This window comes from Physella acuta, unplaced genomic scaffold (genome assembly GCF_028476545.2).
Source record: "Physella acuta isolate Inbredline_101_S28 unplaced genomic scaffold, ASM2847654v3 ptg000494l, whole genome shotgun sequence".
Taxonomy (NCBI): Eukaryota; Metazoa; Mollusca; class Gastropoda; family Physidae; genus Physella; species Physella acuta.
In genome coordinates, this window is record NW_026732013.1 from 598,514 (window position 1) to 618,474 (window position 19,961).

Here is a 19,961-nt window from a genome sequence, read left to right on the forward strand (position 1 = left end):
CATAATATAAGGGGCTAGCAGAAGTGGATGGGGTCGCCAACAGAACATAATATAAGGGGCTAGCAGAAGTGGATGGGGTCGCCAACAGAACATAATATAAGGGGCTAGCAGAAGTGGATGGGGTCGCCAACAGAACATAATATAAGGGGCTAGCAGAAGTGGATGGGGTCGCCAACAGAACATAATATAAGGGGCTAGCAGAAGTGGATGGGGTCGCCAACAGAACATAATATAAGGGGCTAGCAGAAGTGGATGGGGTCGCCAACAGAACATAATATAAGGGGCTAGCAGAAGTGGATGGGGTCGCCAACAGAACATAATATAAGGGGCTAGCAGAAGTGGATGGGGTCGCCAACAGAACATAATATAAGGGGCTAGCAGAAGTGGATGGGGTCGCCAACAGAACATAATATAAGGGGCTAGCAGAAGTGGATGGGGTCGCCAACAGAACATAATATAAGGGGCTAGCAGAAGTGGATGGGGTCGCCAACAGAACATAATATAAGGGGCTAGCAGAAGTGGATAGGGTCGCCAACAGAACATAATATAAGGGGCTAGCAGAAGTGGATGGGGTCGCCAACAGAACATAATATAAGGGGCTAGCAGAAGTGGATGGGGTCGCCAACAGAACATAATATAAGGGGCTAGCAGAAGTGGATGGGGTCGCCAACAGAACATAATATAAGGGGCTAGCAGAAGTGGATGGGGTCGCCAACAGAACATAATATAAGGGGCTAGCAGAAGTGGATGGGGTCGCCAACAGAACATAATATAAGGGGCTAGCAGAAGTGGATAGGGTCGCCAATATATCTTAACATAAGGGACCAGCAGAGGTATATGGGGTCACCTGTAGCCTCTAATAAGGGACCAGCAGAGGTACATGGGGTCGCCTCTAGCCTAACGGACCAACAGAGGTATATAGGGTCGCCTCTAGCCTAACATAACGGACCAACAGAGGTATATAGGGTCGCCTCTAGCCTAACATAACGGACCAACAGAGGTATATAGGGTCGCCTCTAGCCTAACGGACCAACAGAGGTATATAGGGTCGCCTCTAGCCTAACATAACGGACCAACAGAGGTATATAGGGTCGCCTCTAGCCTAACATAACGGACCAACAGAGGTATATAGGGTCGCCTGTAGCCTAACGGACCAACAGAGGTATATAGGGTCGCCTCTAGCCTCTAACATAACGGACCAACAGAGGTATATAGGGTCGCCACTAATATAATGGTTAACAAAGGGAGATGGGGGTCGCCCCTAACATAAGGAGTTAGCATTGGCAGATAGCCTGGACCACAGACTGACTGGACCACAGACCGACTGGACCACAGACCGACTGGACCACAGACCGACTGGACCACAGAAAGACTGGACCACAGACCGACTGGACCACAGACCGACTGGACCACAGACTGACTGGACCACAGACCGACTGGACCACAGACCGACTGGACCACAGACCGATTGGACCACAGACCGACTGGCCTGGACCACAGACCGACTGGACCACAGACCGACTGGACCACAGACCGACTGGTCCACAGACCGACTGGTCCACAGACCGACTGGTCCACAGACCGACTGGCCTGGACCACAGACTGACTGGACCACAGACCGACTGGACCACAGACCGACTGGACCACAGACTGACTGGACCACAGACCGACTGGCCTGGACCACAGACTGACTGGACCACAGACCGACTGGCCTGGACCACAGACTGATTGGACCACAGACCGACTGGACCACAGACTGACTGGACCACAGACCGACTGGTCCACAGACCGACTGGCCTGGACCACAGACTGACTGGACCACAGACCGACTGGACCACAGACTGACTGGACCACAGACCGACTGGACCACAGACTGACTGGACCACAGACCGACTGGACCACAGACTGACTGGACCACAGACCGACTGGACCACAGACTGACTGGACCACAGACCGACTGGCCTGGACCACAGACTGACTGGACCACAGACCGACTGGACCACAGAACGACTGGACCACAGACCGACTGGACCACAGACCGACTGGTCCACAGTCGTGTTTACAAACACGCAGATCGATGCCCCGGTATGATCTAGGCTAGAACTGTTACAACTGTTACGTGCTTATTGATTTCTACCGACCTAAGAGAAGTGACGTGACAGAATAGAACGGCATTAAGTTAAACCAGTGATGTACACAACTGTTACATCCCATGATGATGGAATCAAAACAAATGTCTCTGGTGAGGTGGAAAACACTTATCGTCGAATTCACACAATGGTATAGGAATCACAACATGTGTATGTATATTGATATATGTATGTATAATATATATATATATATATATATATATATATATATATATATATATATATATATATATATATAGTGTCTGTGTGTGTGAAAATTATTCAAAGTGAAATAATAGTTAGACTATTTATTGTATACACACTTTAGCAAGAATAGTTGTATGTCAGTAGCCATCAACATCGTGCGATAAATGTATTCATCTAACAACGAATAAGAGAAAACAACTCACGGGCATTTAATTAGGTACGGGTACCGTTCCAACATGAAATAAACAAGCTGTAAACTACCACTATTAGTCTCTAGCGACCGGGTCAGGTTAGAAAGTTGAAGACAAGAAAACATCTGACAGCTGCCTGGTGATGCAACTGTCCTTTGGGCAGACAATCATGGCACTGACATGCTAGCACAAATCTCCCCTGTCCTTTAGGCATACGATCATGGCACTGACATGCTAGCACATATCTTCCCTGTCCTCTGGGCAGACAATCATGGCACTGACATGCTAGCACAAATCTTCCCTGTCCTCTGGGCAGACAATCATGGCACTGACATGCTAGCACAAATCTTCCCTGTCCGACTGTGGGACGCTGGTGGACGCGCGGCCCAGCGATAAAGCCACAATCAATATCAGCCCGGGGAGTCTGGCCGATTATCACGGCCACTTCAACCCACGGAGCTATTTCAGTCAAAAGATAACAGCCTAGTTAAGATGTAATCATATGAGCGGTTTCATCAACTGATTTCACTCGTATGTCACGGCAATAGGCATCGGGAGACGGTATGCCGGGTATCACTATCAGTTGCATTAGCTTAAATTTTTATTGATTTTTAAATACCGTAACATTTGACGCAACAAGCAGTTCTTCTACAGAATACAGTCAAGGTATAGAGTTTAAACATTGACGCAATAAGCAGTAATTCTACAGTGAAGGTATAGAGTTTAAACATTTTAAAAGTTCTCAACAATAGTTTTGCAAAAAGATCCATACCATCGACAACAAAATTAAACTACAACATAAAATCATCTAGTCTTGGTTGTTATTTTGTTACCTTTAACGACATGAAGTAGATGTCTAGCCTATGATTGTTTTCTTAATAGGTATGACTAAATGAAGTAGATGAGAGCGCCAAACAAAACAACACTGATGATATGCTAGTACTAGTAGTACATAACATATTCTAGATTCTAGTCTATGATTGTTTTCTTATTACCTTTGACTGAATGAAGTAGATCAGAGCATCAAACAAAATTTATACTAGTACATAACATATTCTAGTCTATGATTGTTTTCTTATTACCTTGGACTGAATGAGGTAGATCAGAGCGTCAAACAAAACAACACAGGTGATATACTAGTACATAACATATTCAAGTCTATGATTGTTTTCTTATTACCTTTGACTGAATGAAGTAGATCAGAGCATCAAACAAAATTTATACTAGTACATAACATATTCTAGTCTATGATTGTTTTCTTATTACCTTGGACTGAATGAGGTAGATCAGAGCGTCAAACAAAACAACACAGGTGATATACTAGTACATAACATATTCTAGTCTATGATTGTTTTCTTATTACCTTTGACTGAATGAAGTAGATGAGAGTGTCAAACAAAACAACACAGATGATATACTAGTACATAACATATTCAAGTCTATGATTGTTTTCTTATTACCTTTGACTGAATGAAGTAGATGAGAGTGTCAAACAAAACAACACAGATGATATACTAGTACATAACATATTCAAGTCTATGATTGTTTTCTTATTACCTTTGACTGAATGAAGTAGATCAGAGCGTCAAACAAAACAACACAGGTGAAAACGCGGCCACTCACCGGATGTGAGGCCGTCTGAAACAAGGGCCCCACGCTGAGTCATCCAACTGTCAACAGCGAAAGGTCAGCGGGGGAAAAATGGACGATTACCTTATTTTAGCTCTGACATTTCATTGGTCAATCAGGGCTACACGTGACAAAAATGGGATATACAAATACAAAACGTGTCTGGGTGGTGTAGATTGATCAAATGTACAGGCACATTCAAGGTGTCTATGTGTACCAAATACACCATTTCATGTGTACACTGTCATTAGCAGACCTGCAAGAATAGCTGGTACACAAGTACAACAAGGTTCAAACAATTGGTGCTAATGTTTGAACCATGGCACAAGTCTACAAGGTACAAACAGTTGGTGCTAATGTTTGAATCATGCCACAAGTCTACAAGGTACAAACAGTTGGTGCTAATGTTTGAATCATGGCACAAGTCTACAAGGTATAAACAATTGGTGCTAATGTTTGAATCAGGGCACAAGTCTACAAGGTAGAAACAGTTGCTGCTAATCTTTGAATCTGGCCACAAGTCTACAAGGTACAAACAGTTGGTGCTAATGTTTGAATCATGGCACAAGTCTACAAGGTATAAACAATTGGTGCTAATGTTTGAATCATGCCACAAGTCTACAAGGTACAGTTGGTGCTAATTTTTGAATCAGGGCACAAGTCTACAAGGTAGAAACAGTTGCTGCTAATCTTTGAATCAGGGCACAAGTCTACAAGGTACAAACAGTTGGTGCTAATCTTTGAATCAGGGCACAAGTCTACAAGGTAGAAACAGTTGCTGCTAATCTTTGAATCAGGGCACAAGTCTACAAGGTACAAACAGTTGGTGCTAATGTTTGAATCAGGGCACAAGTCTACAAGGTAGAAACAGTTGGTGCTGTTTGAATCTGGGCACAAGTCTACAAGGTAGAAACAGTTGGTGCTAATGTTTGAATCAGGGCACAAGTCTACAAGATTCAAACAGTTGGTGCTAATCTTTGAATCAGGGCACAAGTCTACAAGGTACAAACAGTTGGTGCTAATCTTTGAATCATGGCACAAGTCTACAAGGTACAAACAGTTGGTGCTAATGTTTGAACCAGGGCACAAGTCTACAAGGTACGACTAATAAGGTAATGTAACGTCGACAGTATTGTAAAGTGGGCAGTGTTGTAAAGAGGGCAGTCTTGTAAAGTGGGCAGTATTGCAAAGTGGGCAGTATTGTAGAGTGGGCAGTATTGTAAAGTGGGCAGTACAAATGTACAGGCACATTCAAGGTGTCTATGTGTACCAAATACACCATTTCATGTGTACACTGTCATTAGCAGACCTGCAAGAATAGCTGGTACACAAGTACAACAAGGTTCAAACAATTGGTGCTAATGTTTGAACCATGGCACAAGTCTACAAGGTACAAACAGTTGGTGCTAATGTTTGAATCATGCCACAAGTCTACAAGGTACAAACAGTTGGTGCTAATGTTTGAATCATGGCACAAGTCTACAAGGTATAAACAATTGGTGCTAATGTTTGAATCAGGGCACAAGTCTACAAGGTAGAAACAGTTGCTGCTAATCTTTGAATCTGGCCACAAGTCTACAAGGTACAAACAGTTGGTGCTAATGTTTGAATCATGGCACAAGTCTACAAGGTATAAACAATTGGTGCTAATGTTTGAATCATGCCACAAGTCTACAAGGTACAAACAGTTGGTGCTAATCTTTGAATCAGGGCACAAGTCTACAAGGTAGAAACAGTTGCTGCTAATCTTTGAATCAGGGCACAAGTCTACAAGGTACAAACAGTTGGTGCTAATCTTTGAATCAGGGCACAAGTCTACAAGGTAGAAACAGTTGCTGCTAATCTTTGAATCAGGGCACAAGTCTACAAGGTACAAACAGTTGGTGCTAATGTTTGAATCAGGGCACAAGTCTACAAGGTAGAAACAGTTGGTGCTGTTTGAATCTGGGCACAAGTCTACAAGGTAGAAACAGTTGGTGCTAATGTTTGAATCAGGGCACAAGTCTACAAGATTCAAACAGTTGGTGCTAATCTTTGAATCAGGGCACAAGTCTACAAGGTACAAACAGTTGGTGCTAATCTTTGAATCATGGCACAAGTCTACAAGGTACAAACAGTTGGTGCTAATGTTTGAACCAGGGCACAAGTCTACAAGGTACGACTAATAAGGTAATGTAACGTCGACAGTATTGTAAAGTGGGCAGTGTTGTAAAGAGGGCAGTCTTGTAAAGTGGGCAGTATTGCAAAGTGGGCAGTATTGTAGAGTGGGCAGTATTGTAAAGTGGGCAGTACAAATGTACAGGCACATTCAAGGTGTCTATGTGTACCAAATACACCATTTCATGTGTACACTGTCATTAGCAGACCTGCAAGAGTAGCTGGTACACAAGTACAACAAGGTTCAAACAATTGGTGCTAATGTTTGAATCATGGCACAAGTCTACAAGGTACAAACAGTTGGTGCTAATGTTTGAATCATGGCACAAGTCTACAAGGTACAAACAGTTGGTGCTAATGTTTGAATCTGGGCACAAGTCTACAAGGTACAGTTGGTGCTAATTTTTGAATCAGGGCACAAGTCAACAATGTACAGAGGTTGGTGCTAATGTTTGAATCATGCCACAAGTCTACAAGGTACAGTTGGTGCTAATCTTTGAATCAGGGCACAAGTCTACAAGGTACAAACAGTTGCTGCTAATCTTTGAATCAGGGCACAAGTCTACAAGGTAGAAACAGTTGCTGCTAATCTTTGAATCAGGGCACAAGTCTACAAGGTAGAAACAGTTGCTGCTAATCTTTTAATCAGGGCACAAACCTACAAGATACAAACAGTTGGTGCTAATGTTCGAATCAGGGCACAAGTCTACAAGGTACAAACAGTTGCTGCTAATCTTTGAATCAGGGCACAAGTCTACAAGGTACAGTTGGTGCTAATGTTTGAATCATGCCACAAGTCTACAAGGTTCAAACAGTTGGTGCTAATGTTTGAATCATGCCACAAGTCTACAAGGTACAAACAGTTGATGCTAATGTTTGAATCATGCCACAAGTCTACAAGGTACAGTTGGTGCTAATGTTTGAATCATGGCACAAGTCAACAAGGTAGAAACAGTTGCTGCTAATCTTTGAATCAGGGCACAAGTCTACAAGGTAGAAACAGTTGCTGCTAATCTTTGAATCAGGGCACAAGTCTACAAGGTAGAAACAGTTGCTGCTAATCTTTGAATCAGGGCACAAGTCTACAAGGTAGAAACAGTTGCTGCTAATCTTTGAATCAGGGCACAAGTCTACAAGGTACAAACAGTTGGTGCTAATGTTTGAATCATGGCACAAGTCTACAAGGTACAAACAGTTGGTGCTAATGTTTGAATCATGGCACAAGTCTACAAGGTACAAACAGTTGGTGCTAATGTTTGAATCTGGGCACAAGTCAACAATGTACAGAGGTTGGTGCTAATGTTTGAATCATGCCACAAGTCTACAAGGTACAGTTGGTGCTAATCTTTGAATCAGGGCACAAGTCTACAAGGTACAAACAGTTGCTGCTAATCTTTGAATCAGGGCACAAGTCTACAAGGTAGAAACAGTTGCTGCTAATCTTTGAATCAGGGCACAAGTCTACAAGGTAGAAACAGTTGCTGCTAATCTTTTAATCAGGGCACAAACCTACAAGATACAAACAGTTGGTGCTAATGTTCGAATCAGGGCACAAGTCTACAAGGTACAAACAGTTGCTGCTAATCTTTGAATCAGGGCACAAGTCTACAAGGTACAGTTGGTGCTAATGTTTGAATCATGCCACAAGTCTACAAGGTTCAAACAGTTGGTGCTAATGTTTGAATCATGCCACAAGTCTACAAGGTACAAACAGTTGATGCTAATGTTTGAATCATGCCACAAGTCTACAAGGTACAGTTGGTGCTAATGTTTGAATCATGGCACAAGTCAACAAGGTACAAACAGTTGCTGCTAATCTTTGAATCAGGGCACAAGTCTACAAGGTAGAAACAGTTGCTGCTAATCTTTGAATCAGGGCACAAGTCTACAAGGTAGAAACAGTTGCTGCTAATCTATGAATCAGGGCACAAGTCTACAAGGTACAAACAGTTGGTGCTAATGTTTGAATCATGGCACAAGTCTACAAGGTACAAACAGTTGGTGCTAATCTTTGAATCAGGGCACAAGTCTACAAGGTAGAAACAGTTGCTGCTAATCTTTGAATCAGGGCACAAGTCTACAAGGTACAAACAGTTGGTGCTAATGTTTGAATCAGGGCACAAGTCTACAAGGTAGAAACAGTTGCTGCTAATCTTTGAATCAGGGCACAAGTCTACAAGGTACAAACAGTTGGTGCTAATGTTTGAATCAGGGCACAAGTCTACAAGGTAGAAACAGTTGGTGCTGTTTGAATCTGGGCACAAGTCTACAAGGTAGAAACAGTTGGTGCTAATGTTTGAATCAGGGCACAAGTCTACAAGGTTCAAACAGTTGGTGCTAATCTTTGAATCAGGGCACAAGTCTACAAGGTAGAAACAGTTGGTGCTAATCTTTGAATCATGGCACAAGTCTACAAGGTAGAAACAGTTGGTGCTAATGTTTGAATCAGGGCACAAGTCTACAAGGTTCAAACAGTTGGTGCTAATCTTTGAATCAGGGCACAAGTCTACAAGGTACAAACAGTTGGTGCTAATCTTTGAATCATGGCACAAGTCTACAAGGTACAAACAGTTGGTGCTAATGTTTGAACCAGGGCACAAGTCTACAAGGTACGACTAATAAGGTAATGTAACGTCGACAGTATTGTAAAGTGGGCAGTGTTGTAAAGAGGGCAGTATTGTAAAGTGGGCAGTATTGCAAAGTGGGCAGTATTGTAGAGTGGGCAGTATTGTAAAGTGGGCAGTATTGTAAAGTGGGCAGTATTGTAAAGTGGGCAGTATCGTAAAGTCGACAGTATTGTAAAGTCGACAGTATTGTAAAGTAGGCAGTATTGTAAAGTCGACAGTATTGTAAAGTCGACAGTAGTATAAAGTAGGCAGTATTGTAAAGTCGGCAGTATTAGCAATCGACGTAACCCAAATTCAAACAGCTGTACAGGTAAATAAATCAGGTAACTTGCCCTGCCAGCAGATTCTATGGTTTCAAGACAGACTAGCCCAACCCCAGTGCAGCTCAAAAGACAGACTAGCCCACCCCCAGTTTAGCTCAAAAGACAGACTAGCCCAACCCCAGTGTAGCTCAAAAGACAGACTAGCCCACCCCAGTGTAGCCCAAAAGACAGTCTAGCCCACCCCAGTGTAGCCCAGAAGACAGACTAGCCCACCCCCAGTGTAGCCCACAAAATAGACTAGCCCATCTCCAACGTAGCCAACGAGACTAGCCCACCACCAATGGTAGCCCACAAGACGGGGTAGCACACAAGACTGGGTAGCCCACAAGACGGGGTAGCTCACAAGACGGGATAGCCCACCAATGTAGCCCACAAGACGGTGTAGTCCACAAGACGGGGTAGCTCACCAATGTAGCCCGCAAGACGGGGTAGCCTACCAATGTAGCCCACAAGACGGTGTAGCCCACCAATGTAGCACACACGACGGGGTAGCCCACAAGACGGAATAGCCCACAAGACAGGGTAGCCCGCAAGACGGGGTAGCCCACCAATGTAGCCCACAAGACGGGGTAGCCCACCAATGTAGCCCACACAAGACGGGGTAGCCCACAAAACGGGTTAGCCCACAAGACTGGGTAGCCCACAAGACGGGGTAGTTCACAAGACGGGGTAGTTCACAAGACGGGATAGCCCACCAATGTAGCCCACAAGACGGGATAGCCCGCAAGACGGGGTAGCCTACCAATGTAGCCCACAAGACGGTGTAGTCCACAAGACGGGGTAGCTCACCAATGTAGCCCGCAAGACGGGGTAGCCTACCAATGTAGCCCACAAGTCAAGGTAGCCTACAAGACGGGGTAGCCCACAAGACGGGGTAGCCTACCAATGTAGCCCACAAGTCAAGGTAGCCACAAGACGGGGTAGCCCACAAGACGTGGTAGCCCACCAATGTAGCCCACAAGACGGGGTAGCCCACCAATGTAGCCCACAAGATGGGGTAGCCCACAAGACGGGGTAGCCCACAAGACGTGGTAGCCCACCAATGTAGCCCACAAGACGGGGTAGCCTACCAATGTAGCCCACAAGACGGGGTAGCCTACCAATGTAGCCCACAAGACGGGGTAGCCTACCAATGTAGCCCACAAGACGGGGTAGCCCACCAATGTAGCCCACAAGACGGGGTAGCCCACCAATGTAGCCCACAAGACGGGGTAGCCCACCAATGTAGCCCACAAAGGAAGCATGAGACCTATCGTCAGACGAGAGTAAGGTAAACAGCCAATGATTATCTGGCTGAGGGGAGACAATCGAATAACCATTCAGGCACGCGCAGCTAGCACGGATCAACATGAGAAAGGGGTGGGGGGTACACTTTTGTACATCAACATGGGAGATAACACACTCATTTTGGTACACAAACTAGGGAAATAAGTGAGAACTGAATACAACAAAGAACCTTTTTTTTTATAACTGAACACACACTTTTGTATAATTTGTTAAAGTAGGGGAACAAGCAACTGCGGCTTAAGGTGACCATTATGTCAATCAATAGCCAGTGACAATTAACAATAACTAATGAGTTATAATAATCAATAACCAGTGACAATTATATAAATCAATAACCAATTACTCTTATTAATCTATGACAATGACCCATCCATATATCAACCAATAGCTATGACCCATTTATAATTAAATAACTAATGACTATTATATCAAAGACACTTAAATCAATTAATTACCAATGACCATTCGATCATATGCCAATCAACGCCACTTGAGTAGGTGATAGTTCATTAGGCAGAACATTGTAGCTAGTGAGCCATTCTTATAAGCAACGGTTTCACAAATTGTTTGATTAATGTTGATTCTTACAACTAGTTGTTTGATGAATGTTGCTTCTTACAGCTATTTAAAGGGTGAGATGTTTATTTTTGTACGAGTGAACAAAAATAACTCAAGGGGAAATAAAAACCCAGCCGACACAGACCAAAGTGACGTCATCACACACTGCTGACGTAGACGGCAACTTGAATCCTACAAGCTGAACGAGCCCGTGTTACGTGTGTGTTACCGTCTGTGTTATTGTAATATGCAAGCGGCACACGTGTTTGTGCAATTCGATTTCTAGGGGTGGGGGTAGGAGGTCATTAAGTCAAACCGACCAGTAACTACCACACTATGCTGGCTGCATTTTACAACAGACATTTCAAGTCTAGCACACAGAGCCGACCACGAACACAAAAGATGTAGCACATCATGCCGTACAACCAAACTTACTTCTCATGTTGGGCTCTCTTATATTGGCTGTATGTCGAGTCTATGTGCCACAAGCCAGAACTGAGCAGGCTTGATAGACGAACTATCACCTGCAGACCAGGATCCCTACTGTAACACGTGCATGCAGCCACCCACCCCACCAGCTGGCACCACTGGTCAACTCATATATCCGGTCAGACCTGACACATCACTGACTTGTCACTACACTGACATCAGCATGAAGACATGAACACAGAGCCATATCCGACAAGAAAACTGGGAAACATGTCGATGTTCGTGGCAACTTTCACATGAAAGAAATGGCGATAAAAATACGTGCCCCTCAAGTGGCACATAGCAAGGTAAATACTGGGGGAGGGGGGGGGGGGGATCTACGTGCGATCCACCTTCAGGTGGAGCACGGAAAGGTGGGAGGGGAGTGGTTGGATGGTAGACAATACAGGTAGAGGGAGACATTATTTCAGATCTTCGTATAAAAGTCAGTACTGACAGGAGGCTGTTGGCTGGCGGTAATGTGGGGGTCAGCACAGGTTGGGTGGAAGTAAGGAGTCAACACATCAGGTTTGGTGGGGAGTCAACACATCAGGTTTGGTGGGGAGTCAACACATCAGGTTTGGTGGGGAGTCAACACATCAGGTTTGGTGGAAGTAAGAAGTCAACACATCCGGTTTGGTGGAAGTAAGGAGTCAACACATCAGGTTTGGTGGAAGTAAGGAGTCAACACATCAGGTTTGGTGGAAGTAAGGAGTCAACACATCAGGTTTGGTGGAAGTAAGGAGTCAACACATCAGGTTTGGTGGGGAGTCAACACATCAGGTTTGGTGGAAGTAAGGAGTCAACACATCAGGTTTGGTGGAAGTAAGGAGTCAGCACAGGTTTGGTGGAAGTAAAGAGTCAATGGTTTGGCCCTCTGCTCTCTTCGATGGTGTTATACAGGACCTAACACGCCCATCATGGGGGTGGGGGCAGATGTTATACGGGACTTAACACTGTCCATCTTTGTGATGAGGGCAGGTGTTATACGAGACCTAACACGCCCATCATGGGGGTGGGGGCAGATGTTATACGGGACTTAACACTGTCCATCTTTGTGATGAGGGCAGGTGTTATACGAGACCTAACACGCCTTGTATAAGAAGTGACCTAACTGCGGAACCTCTACCTGGCACTAAATAAAACCACTTCCGGTTGTAGTGCTAGCAGGAGGAACAGAAAATGTTTTGTTTTCAGCCCAGTCTACACTGACCTAGACAGCCTCGCACAACATGCATTGTGTTATCAATGTTAACTTATCTCATTAAATCTATTTCAAACGTCCATGTTTTGTTTCAATTATTGAACGGCCTTACATTATTAACCAAACATCATGGAACAATGTATGGTGATGTTTGAGGAACTTAAAAGACACGAGGATGTTGATAAACAAGGCTAACTGGATGTCGTTAAAGCGAGAGGCGGAAGTTACGGGGTGGCTGGGCCGATATCAGATACACAGGGATGGGGCAGACAACTGCGTTGTTTCTTGTGGCCTACATCTGCAGGCTGGAAGGTAAACAACATGTGGCTCTACTTTCTGGCACTGGTAATTCCAGGGCAGGTCGCTCCTGGCCCTACTGTGTCGAGGACAAGAGGCTCCTGGCCCTACTGTGTCGGGGACAAGTGGCTCCTGGCCCTACTGTGTCGGGGACAAGAGGCTCCTGGCCCTACTGTGTCGAGGACAAGAGGCTCCTGGTCCTACTGTGTCGGGGACAAGTGGCTCCTGGTCCTACTGTGTCGGGGACAAGTGGCCCTACTGTGTCGGGGACAAGTGGCTCCTGGTCCTACTGTGTCGGGGACAAGTGGCCCTACTGTGTCGGGGACAAGTGGCTCCTGGTCCTACTGTGTCGGGGACAAGTGGCTCCTGGCCCTACTGTGTCGGGGACAAGTGGCTCCTGGCCCTACTGTGTCGAGGACAAGTGGCTCCTGGTCCTACTGTGTCGGGGACAAGTGGCCCTACTGTGTCGGGGACAAGTGGCTCCTGGCCCTACTGTGTCGGGGACAAGTGGCTCCTGGTCCTACTGTGTCGGGGACAAGTGGCTCCTGGCCCTACGGTGTCGGGGACAAGTGGCTCCTGGCCCTACTGTGTCGGGGATAAGTAATTATTGGCTATCCTTTGATGGGGAAAGTGGTGAGTTAGCAATACAGTATGTAATCATTGTGGTACTAGTGACTGTGGTACACGCATCTAGTGACTGTGGCACACGCTTCTAGTGACAGGTTCCAGCTAGCAATGTTTGACAGGTCAGAAACAAACCTTAACTTCTGTACTAAATCGCACTTTAAATATATAGTCACGATAAGAAGATAATGTTGTAGTGCCACATCAATAGGCTACAGCTTCCAATACCAGGGGATTTAAACCACTAGTGTGTCAAGCCAGTAGCTGAATGAAAATACTTCCTCTCTACTTACCCGACTGTGATGATAGACCTGGTTCTAGCACCCTCCCAGACAGGTGCCAGATTAAACTTACTGTAAGACACCAAATATTTAGCATGCTCGCTATACCCACCCATTCAAGACGAAAATCGAAATCCAACGAAATAAGAAAAAGAAACACTCCTGGACTGTACTAGTGAGCTAGTGTAGCATCATATCGAAAAAATATCCTTGTGATCCCCGCCCGTGTGATCCCAGTACACCGGTCCTCTGGTCTGCTTCCAATGGAGGCCCGCACTCAGCCGTCGGGCACCTGTTTGCCAACTCAGACGTTTCAAGGAACTGGTGAGCGCGGAAAGTATGTCTGGTATGTTCTCAGCAGGACAGGAGCTGTAAACTTCTTTTTGTCTGCTGTTGCTATGGGAGCCGTAAGCTTGTTTTGTGTGGTAGCTACTGAAGCTGTAAACTTTTTTTGTATATGCTCTAGCTAGAGGAGCAGGCAAATTTATGGTTGTTGTTTTTTTTCTACAGGGGAGGGTGTGGGAGTACTGCGTGGCCAAAGCCAAAGACGCAAATAAATCCTTTTTTCAAAGACAATGGCAGTAAAAGAAAGAAGTCAAATTTCTAAAGCTACCTAATAAATAGCACATCTATACCTTCTTTAGTAACTATTTCTCTACTATTTATTTTTTCTACGATTAAATTTAAGTACATTAAGAAGTGTTGATTGCAGCTGCCGGTCAGTGACTACAGGCTACACCAGCAGGTGACCGCAGGCTACACCAGCAGATGACCGCAGGCTACACCAGCAGGTGACCGCAGGCTACACCAGCAGATGACCGCAGGCTACACCAGCAGGTGACCGCAGGCTACACCAGCAGGTGACCGCAGGCTACACCAGCTGGTGACCGCAGGCTACACCAGCAGGTGACCGCAGGCTACACCAGCAGGTGACCGCAGGCTACACCAGCTGGTGACCGCAGGCTACACCAGCAGGTGACCGCAGGCTACACCAGCAGGTGACCGCAGGCTACACCAGCAGGTGACCGCAGGCTACACCAGCAGGTGACCGCAGGCTACACCAGCAGGTGACCGCAGGCTACACCAGCAGGTGACCGCAGGCTACACCAGCAGGTGACCGCAGGCTACACCAGCAGGTGACCGCAGGCTACACCAGCAGGTGACCGCAGGCTACACCAGCAGGTGACCGCAGGCTACACCAGCAGGTGACCGCAGGCTACACCAGCAGGTGACCGCACGATACACCAGCGACCGCAGGCTACACCAGCAGGTGACTGCACGATACACCAGCAGGTGACCGCAGGCTACACCAGCAGGTGACCACAGGCTACACCAGCTGGTGACCGCAGGCTACACCAGCAGGTGACCACAGGCTACACCAGCTGGTGACCGCAGGCTACACCAGCAGGTGACCGCAGGCTACACCAGCAGGTGACCGCAGGCTACACCAGCAGGTGACCACAGGCTACACCAGCTGGTGACCGCAGGCTACACCAGCAGGTGACCGCAGGCTACACCAGCAGGTAACCACAGGCTACACCAGCTGGTGACCACAGGCTACACCAGCAGGCTACACCAGCAGGTGACCACAGGCTACACCAGCTGGTGACCTGTGGCTACACCAGCAGGTGACCGCAGGCTACATGGAGAAGAAGAAGTACTCACCAGAAGGGTTCCTGCTGTTCTTTAGTTTCCTATGACTGTCCACAGGAGAGGAAGAGCCGTTACAGACCGAGTCATCAAATGAGACAAAGTACATGGGGGCCAGAGCTCCTGCTGGCCTGGCCTCAGTAGCCTCACATTTATCTGGCGACTCTTGGTTGAACACTGAGCCAACATGGGCCACCTGCCTGACTTTTTTCCTGGGCCAGGTGTTGCGGCCCAAAGGAGTTGAGGCCAGGTCTTCAGGAATGTCTGGCACTGCCTTCTCTAGGTGGCCATCAGAAGACTGGTCAGCGGGGTGACCTGTGGCTGGGGAATGTTGCTGAGGTATGTCATGGTCAGCCAGGCCTGAATGGTCCTGAGGTTGTTTATCTGAGTGGTGCTCATGTTTCTGATGGTGTGGCTGGTCATGGTGTGGATGGTTGTGGTGTGGCTGGTCATGGTGTGGATGGTCATGGTGTGGCTGGTGCTGGTGCTGGTGGTCGTGCTGAGGATGGTGCTGGCTGTGTGACTCTGTACTTGTGGCATCCTCCATTCCCTTGCTCTCTGGCTTGAGACTACATGTGTGTTCTATGTTCTGTTCTGCTATACAGCCCTGTAGCACAAGAGTTTACATTGATCACAGAACCATTCATTAGGAGAACACCAATGCTAAAACTATGGTCATAGTTAAAAAAAAAAACTACCATTTCTTTTAAAAATTAATTTAAAAAAAGAATTCAAACTCAAAGTTAGTATTGCCAATTTAGAAACTGAATTTAAAATATAATATTATTTTATTATTTTAATAAATGCTTTTAAATACTAAATTAGTTTATACAACACAAGTAAAAACAAAATAAAATGGCATATTCAAGCAAATGTATGCACCATCTTTTCCAAAACAAATAAAATAAAAAGTAGAAGAATAAATCCCAAGCTTAAGAAGAGAGGAACATACCAAGGTAGGAAACCATCCATATAATCCGATGTAATGCAGCTCCAAAAAAAAGATGGAGAACAAATTATTTTTTTCAAATGAACATTTGCATGCACAAACCCAACATGCTATGTTCTGGGTAAATATTAGTTTCAGCACACGCACAAACACACTTCATCCAACAACACACTGTATACTGTATCCCACAGCACAAACCCATCATGCTATGTGCTGGGTCAATATTAGTTTCAGCACACACGCACAAACACACTTCATCCAACAACACACTGTATCCCACAGCATGATAGTGTATCAGGGTTATATTTCTGCAGACACCCAACCCATTATATTTTAGTCGGCACACATTTTAGTTTTAGTATCAGGGGCCACATCATCACCACTCAACTGGACAAGTTACTGCCTTTATCACAGACACAATTATTGCAATACAGTTGAAAAATATTATTACAAACATTATAAAAAACCACAAACAATGAAAACTGGCCTGACTATATAGTAGAATGCTTTATCAAAAAAGTAATGAAAATCACTAAACATGCATTCCACAAAATGTGCTTATACATCCAACTTATCGCTAGTTTTCATTATTGTTATTTTTTTTTCTATTTTTTTAAGGACAGGATAGTTTTTATGTTTGAGGTTTCTTGACTACAAAAATGGTTCTAATAAAGCAAGGTAAAAAAAATTCTACAAGACTATTTTAAACTCCCAGCATCTCCAGCCTGCTAGCCCAATTACATCATTATAAAACTCCAATTGGATTCTTATTTTGGGGTAAAGCTACGCTAATGACTGGCATAACTACCAGACAGAAATAGTGTGAGCTATGTAAGTTTAAATAACCGATAGATCTCTATCAATTTACAAAAAAAATGTTTGTATTCTACACTTGACTTTATTTATTTGTTAACAAAAACTGGAAAAAATTTGTGTCAACCTCCAAACAATATTGACGTCATCTATGGAAAACTGTGTGTATTAGTAAAGCAAGAATACAAGATGGTGTGTAACTGTATAAGGTATTGAAGGATGGCAAATAAGCTATTACTGTATGGTCTATAACCTATTACTATATGGTCTATAAGCTCTTACTGTAGTATGGTCTATAAGCTACTATGAGATGATATATTCAAGCAGATAACTATCAGCTAGCTGTGAGAGGGCAATCTATCAACATGTATTTAGACTGAGTTCAAGCAATCAATAGAGATAAAACCATCTGCTGGGCTGGGCATCTCACCATGTCTGTCAACAACCCCCCCCCCCCCCCCACCTCAAGTTAGGAGGTTAGGGGAGGTAGAAGCCCCCCCCCCCCCCCCGCGTAACAACACAGGAATCTAAACTACATAGCCAGCAGTGGTATATGGTGATAACTTAAGCAGGTCTACAAGCCTAGTTCTACTTGAGCTAGTCCCAGTGTAAAAAAAAGACAAGGTGTAAAAACTTACTTGGCACTCTGCCATTGCATGTGCATGAACGTGGATTGTAGAGGCTTCCTGGGGGAGCCTGGTGGCCCAGGAAGGAATGTACTGAGGATCTGGTAGTTGCCCCCCTTGATTGGTTATTTGGCTGCCTTGTTCAATATGGTACATCATAGCATGTCAGCAATGTTAAGGTCTTATTTTTTTAAATTTTCAACTTAAACTGATGAGTTAAAATATCCGTGTTAAAAAATACATGTGATTAAAAAAATTTTTTATTATAGTACAATTATTTGTTGTACTTGAAAACACTTAAGAAAAAAAATTAATTAGACCAATTGTTTTAGATATGCATGTTTCATTAGTCCTATTATAAAATGATGTGTACAAGATACAAATTATTGTAACATGATTGTATTTTCCCCATACAACAGAGCATACCTGCCCTACACTTGTATAAGAAGCTTGAGGTTAAAGGATATCATGACCTAACCGTATAGAGTCCATGTGGTTTAATGGCACATACTCTTGCTCTGGGATGCGGGAGTTATTCACAAATGTCTGAAAGACAGAAATATAGAGTTTAGAGAGTAGCTCAATTAAGTGTATTCACCATGTCCCTGCTCAACTTTGGTCCACATCAGCTGTTGATGTCTATGACATGGGAGTTGGGTTCATTGATCTGAGGGTTGGACATTGGCCAATACCTACTGACCTGTTATGCAAATAAATTGGTTGTGATTAAATCAAGTTGGCCAATGATTATATCATGTTGGCCAGTGATTAAATCATGTTGACCAGTGATTAAATCATGTTGGCCAGTGATTCAATTATGTTGGCTAAGATTAAATTAAGTTGGCCAGTAATTAAATCATGTTGGCCAGTGATTAAATCATGTTGGCCAGTGATTAAATCATGTTGGCCAGTGATTAAATCATGTTGGCCAGTGATTAAATCATGTTGGCCTGTGATTAAATCATGTTGGCCAGTGATTAAATCATGTTGGCCAGTGATTAAATCATGTTGGCCAGTGATTAAATCATGTTGGCCAGTGATTAAATCATGTTGGCCAGTGATTAAATCATGTTGGCCAGTGATTAAATCATGTTGGCTAAGATTAAATCATGTTGGCTAAGATTAAATTAAGTTGGCCAATGATTAAATCAAGCTGGCCAGTGAGTTGGACATTAAGGCCAGTACTGTTATAAACTGGTATGTAAGCCATTGAATAGATTGTAACTATTGAAATGGGTGTGTTGGATGGGAAGCTGGTCTCAAACTTGTTTCAATATGTACCCCACATCAAACCATCTGAACACATCATTGATATTCAACTGATAACAAGACGTGTAGCATAAATAAAGTAGTGAATACCATCTAATTGCACATTTAAACTTACCTCATGCACTTGTGAGAAGTTGTTTCTCTACCCAGCTCTGTAAAAGGTGCTACTGTACCTGGATTACCTGTTCTGTGTTATCTGGCCGGCAGATTATCAGGTGACACACACACAAATGCACCTTATCATCTCCAGCCAAGCGGAACAGTGCTGTATTCTGCCAGTAGACTGTGTGCAAACATCTACTGCTAGCTCAGGGTCTTTAACAACTGTCACTTTCCTAGTCACTGAGTGGTCCAGGTCATTACATCAAACTTTCCTAGTCACTGAGTGGTCCAGGTCATTACATCAAACTTTCCTAGTCACCAAGTGGTCCAGGTCATTACATCAAACTTTCCTAGTCACTGAGTGGTCCAGGTCATTACATCAAACTTTCCTAGTCACTCAGTGGTCCAGGTCATTACATCAAACTTTCCCAGTCACTCAGTGGTCCAGGTCATTACATCAAACTTTCCTAGTCACTGAGTGGTCCAGGTCATTACATCAAACTTTCCTAGTCACTCAGTGGTCCAGGTCATTACATCAAACTTTCCCAGTCACTCAGTGGTCCAGGTCAT

At 44.5% G+C, this 19,961-nt stretch overlaps 1 protein-coding gene across 7 annotated transcripts in view; it reads right to left on the minus strand.

Moving 5' to 3' along the window:
• LOC131944440 (centrosomal protein of 170 kDa protein B) overlaps positions 1-19,961 on the minus strand; it is an 88,338-nt gene that overhangs the window by 26,479 nt on the left and 41,898 nt on the right. For 4 of the 7 annotated variants that reach the window (XM_059305040.1, XM_059305041.1, XM_059305042.1 and 1 more), the window contains 4 exons: positions 18,486-18,566; positions 18,032-18,182; positions 16,585-16,625; positions 15,648-16,239 (listed from right to left, as the gene is read on the minus strand). In XM_059305040.1, coding sequence (XP_059161023.1) covers positions 15,648-16,239; positions 16,585-16,625; positions 18,032-18,182; positions 18,486-18,566 — 865 coding nt within the window. Of the gene's footprint in view, positions 1-15,647; positions 16,240-16,584; positions 16,626-18,031; positions 18,183-18,485; positions 18,567-19,404; positions 19,439-19,961 lie in introns of those variants that run through there. The other 3 variants (XM_059305044.1, XM_059305038.1, XM_059305039.1) reach the window with 3 other exon arrangements.